This window comes from Macrotis lagotis, chromosome 1 (assembly GCF_037893015.1).
Source record: "Macrotis lagotis isolate mMagLag1 chromosome 1, bilby.v1.9.chrom.fasta, whole genome shotgun sequence".
Lineage (NCBI taxonomy): Eukaryota > Metazoa > Chordata > Mammalia > Peramelemorphia > Peramelidae > Macrotis > Macrotis lagotis.
In genome coordinates this window covers 245,127,385-245,143,323 of record NC_133658.1, presented here as the reverse complement: position 1 = coordinate 245,143,323, position 15,939 = coordinate 245,127,385, and the positions used below count along the sequence as shown (strand labels likewise).

Genomic DNA, 15,939 nt, shown 5'->3' with positions numbered 1-15,939 from the left:
TTATCATTTGCTTTTTGTGGTTACCCTAAAAAACTTCAGTCACCATTTTTCAGTTGGTTTTGGGCTCTTCTTTCTATGGTAATCTTTTAGTTTCTTTAGTCTTTTCTCACAATCTAAGAGTTGGAAACATTCTTGAAAGCCACAAATTCAATCTTCCACTACTTACAGAAATCTCTAGCTTTCCTAACAGATGCCCCATCCAGTCTCACATTGACTACCTTTTGTTTCTGGCTTCAACTCAAATTCCTCAAGTACACCTACTAACATGACCATTCCCAAAGTAACAGTAAAAAACCATAGGGAACTCATGACTTCTTCAAGCAGCCCATGTCATCACTGGAAAAATAGCTCTGGAGGAGGGCTTTTCCTTTCAGTCAGCCTCAATGAACATCCACTCATTGGTTCTAGTTTTGCCAACTGAAGCAATTACAGAACAAGTCTACTTCAAGGCAATAGCTCTGAGGGTGTTTTCTTGTGTAGAATAAACAGGTGGGGAAGATAAACGCTAAGGTTCCTTTCTTGTGTAGTATGAAGTATTTCAAGGTTGTTATCATTCTCCAAGACACAAATATGTATTTAGTGGATTAAATTTAACACATATTAAATACTTATGATAGACAAGGAACTGAATGAACTAAGTGTTGCAGATAACAAATGAGACAGTCCTTGCCTTTAAGGAACTTATATTCTTCTGGGGGATGAAGACATGTTTATAGATAAATATGATACAGAATATGATGGAGAAAAAGAACATGTATTTAAATATGATACAGAATATGATGGAGGAAAAGGAGAAGGGGACATCTAGATATACTACTCTATTAAAAACTTGAGATAAATGGAAAACACAGAGTTGAGGGTTGTCTGGAAAGATTCAAATGGGAATTCTTGGGATCACTGCTGATGGCTATATGATTTACAAACTGAATGTTCTTACACAAGTTATTTAACTTCTCTAGTTATTTAACTTCTACATGAGCTTGAAGGGCCCTTCTAGATGTTCATGTAGTAGTCTATGAACTGGTCAAGGCATGGTCCTCCAAGAGCTAGCTAGTTAAATGGCACTGTGGTCCAGAACTCAATGACATTCTTTTTTTCCATACTAAAAATCCTCAATTCCTTCGGTGTTTTTTTTTTCCTCCAACAACACAGTTTCCTGGTCCCTCACCATACTAGCTGCCTTACTCTAAATACACTTTAACCAGATCTTTAGGGTGGTGCCAGAACTGAATATAATATTCCAACACAATATAATGCAGCCTAGCATTCACCTTTTTATTATTATATTATACCTTACACCTTTCTTTATTGTTATACAACATTGTTTCTCTACTAATGTTTTTCAATGATACCTGACTCATCATCCCGGAAGGTGACTCTGGGTTCTTGACAGCTAAATCAGCAGCAGAGCTGAGACCAAAAATCTGCTGATCTAAGGACCAACTTTACAATGGCTCAAGACCAGTTTGGTAGCAGACATGAATTATTTCAGCAAAAGCACCTTTTTTTTTAAAAAAAGGCTAGATCATTTTATTTTGCCCAGGGAAGGGACTATTTACTGACCCAATTCCATCTTGACCTGCTATATTTCTGATCTGGACTGGTTTGTCCCTGCAGAGATATGATGGCACCCCCACTTCTGGGAGGCTCTTTATATTAATGCCAAACTTGGTACAGGCACCCAAACAACAGAGCCCACTATGGTTGAAAATTCCTGAGCACAAGAGGTCCACCAGCCTCAGCCACCCAGGGAAAAAGAGATTATAGGCTGAGTCTCAAAGGTAATTCTTAAAGGTAAGCTATTAAATTATAATGGAATTGCAATCTGCCCTGGTGAACAAAATATCCTTGGCTAATGAAATCACAGCTCCTTAAAGTATTATTGTCTATCAATAGCTCCTATTAAGCTTCTAGCAACTAATAACCCCATCTTTTTTTTCACATAAACTGCAGGCCCTTCCTGTACTTGTGTAATTGATCTTTGAAGTTTAAATACCCGTCAGTTTTGCCTACTAAATTTCATTTTACTGGGATCATAAATGTTCATGGATTCCTAGATCATAGTCCAATCTATTACCATGAATTTTGCTTCTATCATCCATTATGTTAGATACCTCAGCTAGCTTTATATTATCTGAACATTTAACTGTGCCTTCTATATCATCATCCAAATCATTGACAATTATCTGTGGAACTTGACCACTTGATCTCCCAAGTTAATACTTGTTGCCTTTAGACAACAAGCAGTTATAGGGCAAAGTTGTACAACGACCAGTGGAAAGTTCTGCCAATAATACTAGAAGGTAAGCCAGACTTTATCATCATGTCTGAGAAAGTACCATAGGAACAAATGTTTTGCTGACTTCTAGATGTTACATTCATGGCACTCCCTGATATAACAGTAAAAATAGTAAGAGCTCACATTTGCATTCTCCTCACAACTACTCTAGCAATTCAATACTGGTGCTACCTCTAGTAATCCAGGTAACAATCCCTCTAAGACTCAGCCTATGGTCTTCAAATGTCACTGTGTTAGGCAAAATAATCACCTTATATCCAGTCCAGAGGGCCTCATTAAACTCTCCAAATTTAACTATACAATAAACCCCTGGGTCTATATTAGAATTCTTCCTACAGAGATGACGTTTCATTGGCATGGCTTTTCAATATCAGTAAACTTACTGTAAGCAAGTAGACAAGTAAGATCTTACTGGAGGTAAAATAGCATCTCCATTTTTATAGATGAGGAAACAGTGTCAGAGAGGCTTACCAAGCTCTTTTCAGGGTTGCTCATTCACTTTGGTGTCTACCTTTCAAACAACTATCACAAGTGGCTCTAAGAAGCTCTAGCATGCACAATGGTCATACCCTGGTAAATCCATCTTGGCAGATTGGCTAAGCCCGCTTGGGGGTAACCAACTGGCCTCAAATCCATCAGTGAGTTAGAGGAATGTCTATCCCAAGCATGTCAAGATTTCCCCTGTGAAATAGATAGATGAGAACAATATGATCCAAGAGCCATTTGCATCCTGGGCCACTCAACTGACTTTTGCTTCGCCACTGGACTCTGACAATTCTGGAAGAGACAATGAGTCTGATGATTTTGTACAACTCTGCCTCAACTTGAATCCAATTCATGTATAGGTCAAAGCATCACCCATGATGTCATAACATGAAAAAAAAAGGACTAACACCATCTTCCTAATTCTAAGCCACTGTTTTAACTCAAATGATAAGACTACATGGGAAACCAGTCCCTTCTGAAACTACCATTCCACCCTTCTTAATGGCAAAGAAATTCAGTCCGGGTCTCTTTCCCTAGTCTAATCAAGATGATATACCACAAGTCATTGGACACTACAGAAGGTTAAAATCAATGAACTGAACAATCCTTTGGTGAAAGGTTTTATGCTCAAGTGGGACCCTCATTTTTTGTCCTCAGCTAATAATGTGCTATTGGTGATGCAGAGTTGCTCACTTGTGACAAATGCTTGATATATATTAAATCTATATTAATAAGGGAAAAATTAAATTGTGGGAAAAGAAGATCACAGAGGTAGAGGAGGCACTATCATCAATTTCTAGTCTTTCCTTATAGGGTATAAAGTCTCTCTAACCTTCCAATATTTCACGATTTCACAAGAAATGGATCAGCAGTCAGCCCTGAAGTCAGGAGAACTTAAGTTCAAGAGCTGCCTGACATATACCAAATGACCCTGGGCAAAGACCTTTACCCTTAGATGCTGCAAGCAACCTTCAGATACTATAAATTCTACCAGTTCTAAATCTGAACTTGTAGGGTGAGATTTCTCACTGAGAGTCCATTATGCCAATAAAATCACATTATATTTTTAAAGAAATCTTAGCCCCAAGTCTGAAGTATTCTTTTAGAATTTCCCAAGGTTCTGCCACTCTCAGTCGAGGTTGGGTTGAGAGTTAGGATTATTACTGCTAGTCTCCTTGTCAGGACTTTCTATTCCACTCTACATCTTCTCTCCCATACAATGCTCAAGGCCCTGACAGTCTCCATAAGCAGGCTTTCCAGAGGAATTGGCAAATGAATCTGACAAGTAACCTGTCTGCATAGGTCATGGTCTGATTGTAAATTGAATCTCTAGCAAAATAGTATACCTAGTTATAAACTTCAACATTTTTTTAGCCTCACTTCTTAGATGAGATAGACTATAGTAATAATTCACAGAAGGCGAATAGCACCTATCTTGAGAGACAGTACTACAACTATGTACACTTCCTATAGGCTGGAAGGCTGGAAAGAGTCTATTTCCCAGGGTAGGAATTTGAAAAACCAATGTAAAATCAATCCATCAAGGTCACAGAGGATCCATGATATATTTAGATGTGACTGAAACTCAGAGTTCTACCAACTAGGTCATGTTGATTACTAAAACATGGTTCCTTTAAAAACTAGATTGCTCTAATCAAAAAATATTTTACAAATGGAATGATACCTTTGAATATCACATAAAGCAAAAACAGAAGCATGAGATGAGTGTCTATCAAGTTTTATGAGACGAATGGGAAGAATCTTATAAATCTAAATACATGGCTGAAAATAGTGATGGGTGAGGATTCTCACTCTCCTTAAAAAAAAAGACAGAAAAGTCTGTTAAAATGAAGTTTATATCTCTAGCTATTTATTTCTTTCCCACATGAATTCAGTCCACTAAAGATATAAGTCATGAACATTGGTCCTTTTAGTGTTTACCTCATGGGGTTGTGATAAAGTCCAAGTACTTCAATAGATGTAAATATACTTTAAAGGCCCTATTATTATTGTCAATTATTATCATCATTCCTGAAAGATATCTTGTGTTTCATTGCTCTTTTAAGGAGAGATTCAGAAAGCCCCCAAAAGAAATGAGAGGAGCAGATTTCAATAGCTCATGAAGAAGAATCAGCACAGCCATGCCTAGCATAAATACTGAACTGAAAGGCCTCTTAGGTAGTGTATGAGAAGAAACCTAGTAGGAGTGACTGCCAACTGGCACTATGACAACTCAAAAAAACCACCTTCCTCCCAAAGCAAACAAATCCTGAGATTCAACTGGCCCATAAATCTTCCTGCAGATCCTTCCCTCTCTCTTATTTCCCCCCCTAAAACCAACCAACTGCCAAATCCTTGGCTCCACAAAATCTCATATCAGTTTCCTACTCACACAGCCACCACCCTTCATTAGCTCTAGTTGAGACTCTTACAATAGCCTCTTCATGGGCTCTCCCCTTTAATCCATCTTAAGGGTGCCAAAGGCACATGGCTAAAACAGAAATCTGTAACTCCTCTAAGCAAAACCCAGGAGCATCCCATCACCTCTAGAGCAAGGACAAGGTCCTGAGTCTGGCTTTGAAGACCAGTCAAAAATGGTTCTGACCACCTCTTCTAGTCTTAGTTAACATTACTCATTCAAATTCAGCTGGACTACCAGGCGAACTCCAGAATTTGAGATTCTACCTCCTCCCTCTGACTATCTGCATAACCAACTCCCCATAGCCAGAAGGAACTCTCCATATTCAATTAGGAATTCTCTGAATCATCCTCTGCCTTCAGGGTTTCTGTAACCTTTTCCACAGCTGTTAGGATTCTCTCCATACAAGTAGTCTCAGCATAATCTAAGTTCCACTAGGACAGGTAGGATTTTTTTTCTTTGTATTTCCAGTGCTTAGTGCAATGCCTCACACATAAGAGCAGGGACTAGACCTGCAATTTCATAAAAGTTAAGTCCCTCTCAGAATAAGAAATTCCCTCCACCTAGTCTTAGGAGAGTTCCCTAGAGCTCTGAGAGGCTAAGGGACTGGCTCAAAGACACAGAGCCAGGAGCCCTTTGAAGTGAATTCTCTTATTCACTATTGCCACATAGGCACTTAATGTCTTATTGCTATTGAAATCTCCCATTTCTCCGGTTTGTTTGTACTATCATTCTTCATTTATAGACATGTGCTGAAGGCTATTTATCTCTCTCTTGATTTATCTTCTTGATATTCATATAATCTGGCTTAGTCAGGAGAAAATGTCAAATGTGTGCATGATGGAGGGAAAAGGAAAGAGAGGCTTTAAACATCAATATACAGCAATTTTCTCTTACCTCCACCCTTACACACAGAAGTACCTGAGGAAGCAATAACCCTACTATAAGTAAGAGGTTTTATCTCCAATCTATCAGACATTCAGTCATCATAATGACTTTCTTTTAGGTCATTTGTAGCTATGTCATTCCCTTACTCAGTAAACTCTAGTAACTCCCTATCACTTCCAGGATCAAATAAAAAATGCTTTATTGAACATTTAAAGTTTTTCATAACCTACTCCCTTCCTACCTTTCCAGTCTTTTTACACCTTACTCTCCAACACATATTCTTCTATACAGAGACATAATGGACTCCTGGCTGATTCCATGAAAAAGACCCTCCATCTCCTAGCTTCAGTCACTTTCTCTAGCTGTCCCTCAAGCCTAGAATGTTCTCCCTCAATGCCACTTACTGACTTCCCTGGCTTCCTTAAGTCCCAAGTGGGTGACATAACAGTTAAGAATGCCAAGATCTAGAATCAGAAAGATTCATTTTCCTGAGTTCAAATTTGGCCTCAGAGGCTTACAAGCTATGTAGCCCTGAGCAAGTCACTTAACCCTGTTTGCCTCAGTTTCCTCATGTGCAAAATAAGCTGAAGAAAGAACTGGCAAACCACATCAATTATCTTGAAAACCCCAAATGGGATCATGAAGAGTTAGAAACCACTGAACAGCAACAAAACAACCACTACCAACCCATTTTCTACAAGAAGCCTTTTCCAACTTCCCTTAATTCTAGTGGCTCCCTTCTGTATATTATTTCCCATTCATTTTGCATAAAGCTTGATTTGCCTGTATTTCTTTGCATGTTATCTTGCTCATGAGATTATTAAGCTCCTTGGGGGAGAGATTATCAATTGCCTCTTTTTGTACTTATTAGAAATTAAAACACATTTGTAATATTAGGAAAACAGTTTCCACCTGATAAGACCTCTACAAGGGTCTCTGGGACCACCATCATTTTTAGGATGCTTGAAGAACTACTATGTCAAAGCATCGGTCTTTAAAAAAGCACAGTGCTTTTCCCATGACTCCAAGAGGAACTGGATAGGAAGGATTCTGCTCTTTACAAGGCAAGTATCAGGTTTATTTCTTATTTTGAATTTGCTAAAGAACCTTATGTATTCAATTTCATAATGGAAAAAATGAATTTTCAGGGTCATACAGAAAGCTAGAAGGGACATTATTGGAAGTCATCTAGCCCAACCCTCTCTTTTTACAAATGAAGAAACTGAGATCCAGGGAAATGAGGTGATTTGTCCAAAGTTAGATAGATAAGTTAAGGATCAGAGGCAGAATTTAAACTAGGATACTCCCAAGTCCAGGGTACCAAGATGATTCTATGGGTGAGCCTCTGAGTGGGCCTCAGATAGAAGTTTCCAATCTTAAACCCAATAAAGTTCTAGTATAGCAAACATATAGTATAGGAGATTTTCTACAGTTTCTGCCCTTAGGAGTTCCAAAGTAAATTTTATGTGTTAATTAATAATAGCAGCATTTCTCTACTTACTATGTGCTTACACTAAGTACTTCACAAATAGGGTTTCACTTGATCCTCAATAAAGGAGGTGCTATTATTGTTCCCATTTGACATTTGAGAAAACTGAGGCAGATAGAAGTAAAATGAATCGCCCAAGGTCACTCAGCTAGTAAATGATTGAGGTTGGACTGAGCTCGGGTCTTCCTGACTCAGCACTCTATCCACTGCACCCAACTAAGCTACCTCTTTCTAAGCAGTAGTGCCACAGTTAAGATTATTACTGGATTGCTGCTACTGCACCGCTGCTACTGCACCAGCATCACTAACACCATCACCACCACCATCACCATGCAGAAACTCCTTTCACCAATATAACAACAATTCTGTAGTTTCTAGCTAGTATTCAAAAGTTGCCCGAGTACCACAATCCCTTAACTAGAATGGGTTGGGGGGGGGTGCCTGAACTAGCCAGGTCTCACTGCCTCTTTGGCTGTCTCTCACAGCTTCACATACTGATGTCAGTTATAATAAACAGTATCATCTTCAAATATGAAAGGCACTATGGCACCTGGGAAGGAGTTAGACATAGAATTAAAAAAGCTGAGTTCAAAACCCATTCTGTGTGAATCATTCACACACACACACACACACACAAACACACACACAGAGCTAATATTCCTAGAAAAGAATGATTAGCAAAATTGTTATTTTGTATGGAAAGAACCTTAAGAATCTCCAACTACTTCCTTGAGGAAACTGAAGCCCAGAGATGAAGTAACAAGACCAAGATCTTACAGGTAATAAGCGGCAGAGCTGAGATTAGATTCCAGGTTTCTGACTTCAAATTCAGCATTCTTTCCATTGCATCTTAATTTATCATTTCAAAGATAATTATATAAGGTATTTAATTTTAATCAGAAGTATTATTTCTTAGTTGAAAAATAGCTTAACTTAGCTTTCTGATAAAATTCAAATATCCTTGCAAAATATAAATAAATCAGTCATTAAATTAATAATGGCAGCATTTCTATACTTACTATGTGCTATATGTACTAAAGGTGCATAATCTAGGACAAAATCTTTTACTTAAATAATGGCTTGGGTCAGAAATGTAAATAAAAGACACACACATCTGCTAACTGTTTTTCCTTGCCCTGGACATGCTGTTAAACTAACTCTGCCTCTAATTCCTAGTGATCAAGTGAAGCTGCTATATCCCTTTCATACTTCAAAATACCTGTCTGGCACTACTATCCTAAAAATGAGGACATTTGCTGGACACATGTTGGCCGATCAGAGCTACAGTCTCTGCCCTATGTTCCAAGAGATAAATCTGCTTCAAAGCAATGTCTCATAGAGACTAAATCACAGCCCACGGAAAAATGTTACAGGCAGCTCTGGTATAGGTCTGGACAAAATACCTCTATAGAAAAAGCTAGCTAATATAAGAAAAGTCTGGGGACAAGGTCCAAAGTAAATGGGAAAACCAAGGTGAAATGGCTTTTTGAAGAGTATGTAATCCTATTATTTATAGGCATTTCTTTCCATCTGACTTAGTCTGACTTTTTTATAGAAGGAGAGGCTGAGCTAGAGAAGCAAAGACAAGTCCAAGGTCACATTGTGAGTCAAGTGGCTCAGCGGGGCAGGGGACACAAAGTTTATACCAGCACCAGCTGCTGGGTGGGTGAAGGGCCAGGCCGATAAGATTGTCAAAGAAGGGCAGGAGTAAATTGGAAGAGGAAGAGTAGGTTTGGATAAAAGCTGGAATGTGGATTTTAAAGAGAATCTAGGGCTTTAGACCTTTATCTATGCAGAACTGAGAGGTTCATTCCACTGGGGACCCCCTTGAAACAGGTATTATCTAGAGCAGGAAAAAAAAAGAAAAACACATTTGGCCTCTGTTGGTTAATCTTCCTAATCTATAACATTGCAGGCAAACCCAACTTCTAACCCTAGAAACTGGTGCCTGCAAATTCAGCTAAGTTCTAGAGATATGTCCTCTTTTTTTGGGTATATTAAGCTGCTTGGAAACAACATCTTGCCCTTTAAGTGTTGGTCAGACAATCAGGCAAGCGTGTTAATGTCTGTACTTTATTTTCAAAGAAGACCACATTAGTGAGGTGATGCCATGACAAGCACATGATTGGATTTGAGTAGAGGGGATGCTATGCTAAATCACCAGCCTCACCTGCTCCTTCAGAGTCATATGGATCCAGTGGCCAGATATAAATCAGTTAGGTTATCAGGTGACTGGCCCAAGGTTACACAGCTAGTAAATATCGAGTGCCTGAGACTGGATTTGAACAACCATCCTCCAGACTCCAAGGCCAGTGCTCTATCCACTGCTCCACCTAGCTGCCTCAGGTTGGAGTAGATAGAGATCTGAGGGAGGCAGACCCACCAGCATGCTGTTCCAATAATCCAGGGGTGAGGAGATGAGAGCCTGCACTAGACTGATGAGAATGTCACAGGACAAAAGGGGACATATTGGAGAGATGCTGCAAAGGTGAAACCAACAGTCTTGTGCTTAATAGATGTTTGTTGCCGAGGACCCCTTCTAGCCCAGACTGCCTGGAATGGGCTTCCTCACTCATGTCTCTTATTCAAGCCCTAGTTTCCTCCAAAACAGTCCAAGCGCCATCTCCTACCTAAAGTCTTCTTCTATTTCTCCCAGCTTTGTGGGCCTCAACCAGAAATTGGCTTTCCATTTATTTCACATATTTATAGTATCTATCATCTAGTACAGTACTGGAAACATAAATGATGGCTAAATGACTGAGGAGAATGGAGGCTCTTTCGGCCTAATCTAAACAGTTTCCAGGACACTGTATTCAAAATTCACACTACTCTCCCAAGCCACATCTCAGCCCCTTCATTACTCATTGCTAAAGCCTTTTAAAACTTCTACTCGCTGAGGCTTCTTTTACTCCAACTAAGAGAAACTAAGGCATAAAGAGGACAAATTCAAGGACCATTCCTGGTCCTAAATATCTCAATATATTTCTTCCTAATAGATCTTTTATAGCCTGGCTAGGTATTTTTAACCTCTGGCAGTTACATAAAAATGTGCCATTAGTTTCTTCAGGACAATAAATTTCCAGAATACTTGGGAGTAACCTCCCAAGCCTTTCCCTTGGGCCACATTCTCCCTACCTTCCCTGCTCTCTTGAATCTTTCTAATTTGGGGCCACTTTGTTATACATAGAATTCCCCCCATTCCTTATTGTGGCTGCTGCTGAAAAACCTGGGTGTTTTAGCTCTCTCAATATCCTCCCTAGGTTGAAAGAATTTCAAAGGGCTAGAAGAGTTTCTAACATGATGGTGTGCCTGCCTTCCCAGTTTCCATGACAGCCTCAGGTTATACTGGAGATAAGGCTGGATGGGTTCAACTGGACCACCTCCAAGAAAGAGGCTTTTGCTCCAGAGCTATGTATGATCCTGTCATTCTTCGTACTTCAGTTCTATGCTACCCTTCAAGGCTGTGCCTGGATCACTGTAGGGAAGAAGGGATTAGGAATCTTGAATAGGGAAAGACAGTGCTCTGAAGAGCCCAATTCTGGTTTATTTTTGGTTTTATTGCTACTGAGATTATTTCTCAGGTTGGGGGGAGAGGAAAGGGACAACACTGGCTGAAAGAGTTACTGGATTCTCCTTAGGAAATTAGAACTTAAAGTCATTTGTTATTTTTCTCATAAAAAAAAAAGCAGGGTTTGAGTTTAACTCCAAAAATCAGTCCCTTTGATTCTGATTCCCAGTTCCAGTCAGTGGGAATGTGACAAAAGTCAGTCTAATCTTTATCTGGATTATCTATAATATAAAGAGGAGAAAAGGAAGTTTTGAGAATGACTTCAGGTGGTCCCAGGATATTCAATGTTTGTCCTTCATTTTCAAAGAAGACCACGATATTAGGGAGGTGATGCCATGACAAGCACATGAATTGGATTTGAGTGAGGGGATGTTGTGCTAAGTCATTAGCCTCACTTTCTCTGGAGTCATCTGAATCCAGTGACCAGGTATGAATCTGGATGACTGGAGATAGCCCTGGGTTGAGACAATCAGGGTTAAGTCACTTGCCCACGGTCACAGAGCTAGTAAGTGTTTGGGGCCAAATTTGGTCCTCTTGACTTCAGGGATGAAGTCCTCAATTGTATCCCCAAGGATTTCCCTTATTGAGAGTTTGTACACTACTGAAATCATAAGTCCAGTCAAAAAAGTAAATGTCAAATCAGCAAAAAAGACAAGAAATTCACACATGCCAGCACAAAACGTTTAAGGCAATTGGTCTGACATGGCATTTGGTTGGATCTGGGATGGGGAGATTATTCTCACAAAAGTAACTTGGTGCTTGGTGATTAAACTCCAATAGTACCAGACTACAAAAGACCTAGGTTCCAGTTCTGATTCTGTTACTAATTTGCTGGGGAACACCAGGAAAGTTAATTGATCTCTCTGGTGGTTTCATCTCTATAAATCTGTACTAGATGGATTCTAAATCCTATGATAGGCTTGTGTACCTGAGCAAGACTGAGTTATCAAGATTAGGCACCCCTCCTTAGGAGACAGATAAACTGTCTCACTTCATAGTAGGTGGGGCCTAGCCAGTTTTTCCTTAGTGCCTCATCTTTTAAACTGCCAAACCAAACATAATATTATAGACTATAAATAATTGATCCACAGAGGTCATCTAGTTCAGGGGTCAGCACACCTCAGCCTAGGGGCCAAATCTAGAAATTTTTTAAAAAGTTTATGAAAATAAAGTGGCCAAGTCACATAGTGAGTGACAGAATTTGAACTTAGGTCCTTTGACTCCAAATTCAATGCTTTTTCTACTGTACATGACCTCTAACCCAATATGTGGATTTAATCTAAGTACATAAAAGAACATTCTTAGAATTAGGAAAACTTAGGTGGATACAAGTCCTACCTAAGATGCAGTCTGGGTTTTAAAGTTCTTTCATAAACTGGCCTTTTTCCTACCTTTCTAATCTTCCTATTCTTCCATCTCCTCCACATCCTCTAAGATCCAGTGTTACCAGTCTCCTTGCTGTTCTTGGGGGAAAAAAAATTATCAAAACATTCTAATTCCTTCCCCACTCCATGTCTTTTTCTTGACTGGAATGAACTCTCAAGGCTAATAAGTTATTATTTTCCTGAGATGCCCTTTAGAATGTAAGTTCCTTAAGGGCAGGGATTGTTTTGTCCTATCTTTTGAATCCCTAGACTTTATGGACAGCTTGATAAACAGATAAATAGTAATTGATTAATAAAAGTGTGTTGACTGAAAGATGGGGGGGGGGGTAAGGAAATCACTTAATCAGTTTAGAGCCAAATCACAGTTGTGGGGTAGGAGGTGAGGTTCACCTTCCAGTAATGTACCCTGAAAACTACCCATCTCTCTGACTCAGGCTTCCAATAGCCAACTGTATTTCCTCATCATCTTCAGCTCCAGCTAGTCCCCTTTTCTGCCAGGCACCAGCAATCTAGTCAGTTCCCCAACTTGACTCCACTCCATGTTCCAGAAATAACTTACTGGGTCCAACCTCCCTCCCAGTCCAAACTAAGGTTCATAAGTCATTCCAAGGATAATGGGTACGATTCAATCTGTCTATGTCTACCTTGGTTAGAAAGGGAATGAGTGCAAAAGGAGGTGTCCTTAACTATCAGAAATGAGACCTGGAACAAGAGATAATTGTGGTTTGCAAAAGGAAGCCTCAGAAAAAGTCTGCCCGGTTTAGGCAAAAATATTGTTTTCATCTTTTCCAAAAATGCCCATTTCCTTCCCTTTTAGCCTGCTTGTTGCTGAAATCCTAAGATACAGTCTAGTCTATAAATGACTTCTTGACAATGTGACTTGAGCCAGGATGAGTTTTGATGGAAGGAAGGGCATGTGTGTGCATTAGGTTTGGGACTGGTGAGTAAAACTCTCCTACTGCCTTTCTAGTCAGTCTCTTGAGAGGTGGCCAAGAAGCGATGAGTCGGAAAAGTACCGAGCAAGAGGAGGAGGCCCATTAAACATGCCTAAAAGACCAAGAAGAGAAGCTGATGTCTGTGGCCTGGAAAGTTATGACGCTACTATTCCAAATATTGGATAATTTGAATTTTTAAAGCTCTCAAAATGTTATTTGGAACTTTCCCCATTCCACTACCTGAAGTAATGAAACAAGAGAAAGATTTTCTTATATGCTTTTGTTCAACCCACTTTCTCAAAGTAAAAGGAGGTGATGGAGAAGAGAGCACAAGTTAGATAAAAACAGAACTTGTCAGTCTAGAAGTGACAAGATTCCACAAAAAAGACTTAATAGATTGCTAGTCCTTACCCTTCTTGAATTCCTCTAGCATGGCATCCAGTTTGGTGTCATGGAAGACAAAGTGAACGGGATGGTTGTAGAAGCGGGTGATGGTCTTCAGAGGAGTGCTGTCATCTGGGTCCACAAAGGCCAGATCCTTGACGTAGAGGATATCTACAATATTGGACTGCTCCTCCTCATAGACCGGGATGCGGGTGTATCCGCTTTCCATGATCTCTGACATGGTGTTAAAGTCCAGGATGGCATCATTTCTGATCATGAAACAGTCTTGGAGCTGGGTCATGATATCCTCCACCGTTTTGGTCCTTAGTTCCAGGGCCCCCTGGATCATATTGAGCTCCTCCTTCACCAGGTCGTTGTAGGGCTCGGTCACCTTCAGCATCTCCATCAGCTTTTCCCTGTTGTAGACTGTACCGATCTCCTGGCCGAGGACGTAGTCTAGAATCTTGCTGATGGGAAAACTTAAGGGGAAGGTGATGAGCATGAACAACTTGGTGACGTTGATGGTGTTGGCGCCCACGGCCAGGCCGTGGCGGGAGCACAGCGCCTGGGGGACGATCTCCCCGAAGATGACGATGCCGATGGTGGAGGAGGCCACGGCCACCACTCCGGACCCGAGGAGGTTGTCCAGCAGGATGGTGAGGGAGGTGTTGACCAGGACGTTGCCCAGCAGCAGGGAGCAGAGGAGGTAGTTGCCCTTCCTGCGGATGGGCTCGATCTTGCGGGCGTACCTTCTCTCTTTCTCCTTGCCGCAGTTCTGTATGATCCTCAGCTCCATGGGGTCCAGGGCCATGAGGCCCAGGTTGAGGCCGGAGAAGATGCCGGAGAGCACCAGCAGCACCATGATGAGCAAGATGTGCAGCCAGAGGGGCAGGAAGTTCTGCTCTTCCTCCAGGAGGAAGAGCAGGGCGTCCTTGCCGGGCCTCCGCAGCCAGTGGCCCCCGCCCCAGGTGCACAGGGCGTAGAGCCTCGACTTCTCGCTCCTGCGCAGGTACCTGGTCTCCAGCAGCAGCAGGGCGTGGGAGCCGTCGCTGCTCAGGTTGGCCAGCTCGTGGACCACCAGGTCCTTGGAGACGCCGGCGCAGAAGTTGGACTGGTGGACGTCCTGCATGGTCTCCAGCTCGGTGAAGGTGATGTGGCCCTGGGCGAAGCCCTCCAGGTGGAGGCCGTACAGCCTCAGCTTCACCCGGCTGCCCTCCGAGACGAAGAGGATGCCCTCCGGGTTGGTCCCGCACGTCTTGTTGCAGCCCAGCAGCCGCATGCCCAGGATCCGGGGCCGCTCCTGGCCCCCGGCGCCCGGGACCCAGAGCAGCAGCCCCAGCGCCGCCAGGAGGAGGCGCCCTCGGGCCCGCTCTCCCGCCCGGCCCGGGCCCCCGCCCCCGCCGGCCGGCGCCATGTTGCTCCCGCCGCCGCCGCCGCCGCCGCGCCCCAGCGCCCCCGGCCCCCCGCCGCGCGGCCCCGCTCGGCGCCGCCGCTCCTGCTGCTCCGCCGTCGCCGAGCCAACTGCCCGGGCCGCGGGCCTGACGTCACACCGGCGGCCCGTCACCCGGGCCGCGGGCACGGAGCCGGCCCCACGCCCCCTCCGCCGGCGGCCACGCCCCCTCATTTGCGTGGCGCCGCCTCCCCGGCCCCCTTCCTCCTTCCTCCGGCGCCGCCCCTCCCTCGGCGGGCCCCGGCACCTCGGGCCGGGTTAAGGGGGTCCGGCCTTTTAAGGTGGACCCGGGGCGGGAGCGCAGGGTCCCGGGCGCCGGCAGGGGACAGGCCGGGGAAGGTCACCGGCCGAGGCTGCTCCTCGGGCGGACAAGGAAAGGGCGGGCGGCCCGGGGAGAAGCGCTGCACCGAGGCCAGCCGGGCGCCCCCCACCCCCCCCCCCCCGTCTTCCAATTTGCTCCGTAGAATCCTCCCGAGATCGCAGAACTAGAACTGGGGGAGCCCCCCGGAGGTACCCAGCCCATCCTGGACCGCCGGGCCAGCCTGCCGCGCCCCCCCGGCCACCCTCCATGGCATTGGAGCTTCTGCAAACACCAGACTGACCAGCTCCCCCAAAACTAGCGCCCCCCACCTCCAA

General features: G+C 43.0%; 1 protein-coding gene across 2 annotated transcripts in view; it reads right to left on the bottom strand.

Moving 5' to 3' along the window:
* CNNM4 (cyclin and CBS domain divalent metal cation transport mediator 4) overlaps window positions 1–15,267 on the bottom strand; it is a 71,522-nt gene extending 56,255 nt beyond the window's left edge. For both annotated transcript variants that reach the window (XM_074210035.1, XM_074210036.1), the window contains exon 1: window positions 13,881–15,267. In XM_074210035.1, coding sequence (XP_074066136.1) covers window positions 13,881–15,267 — 1,387 coding nt within the window. The remainder of the gene's footprint in view (window positions 1–13,880) is intronic.
* Between the last annotated feature and the right edge of the window lie 672 nt (window positions 15,268–15,939).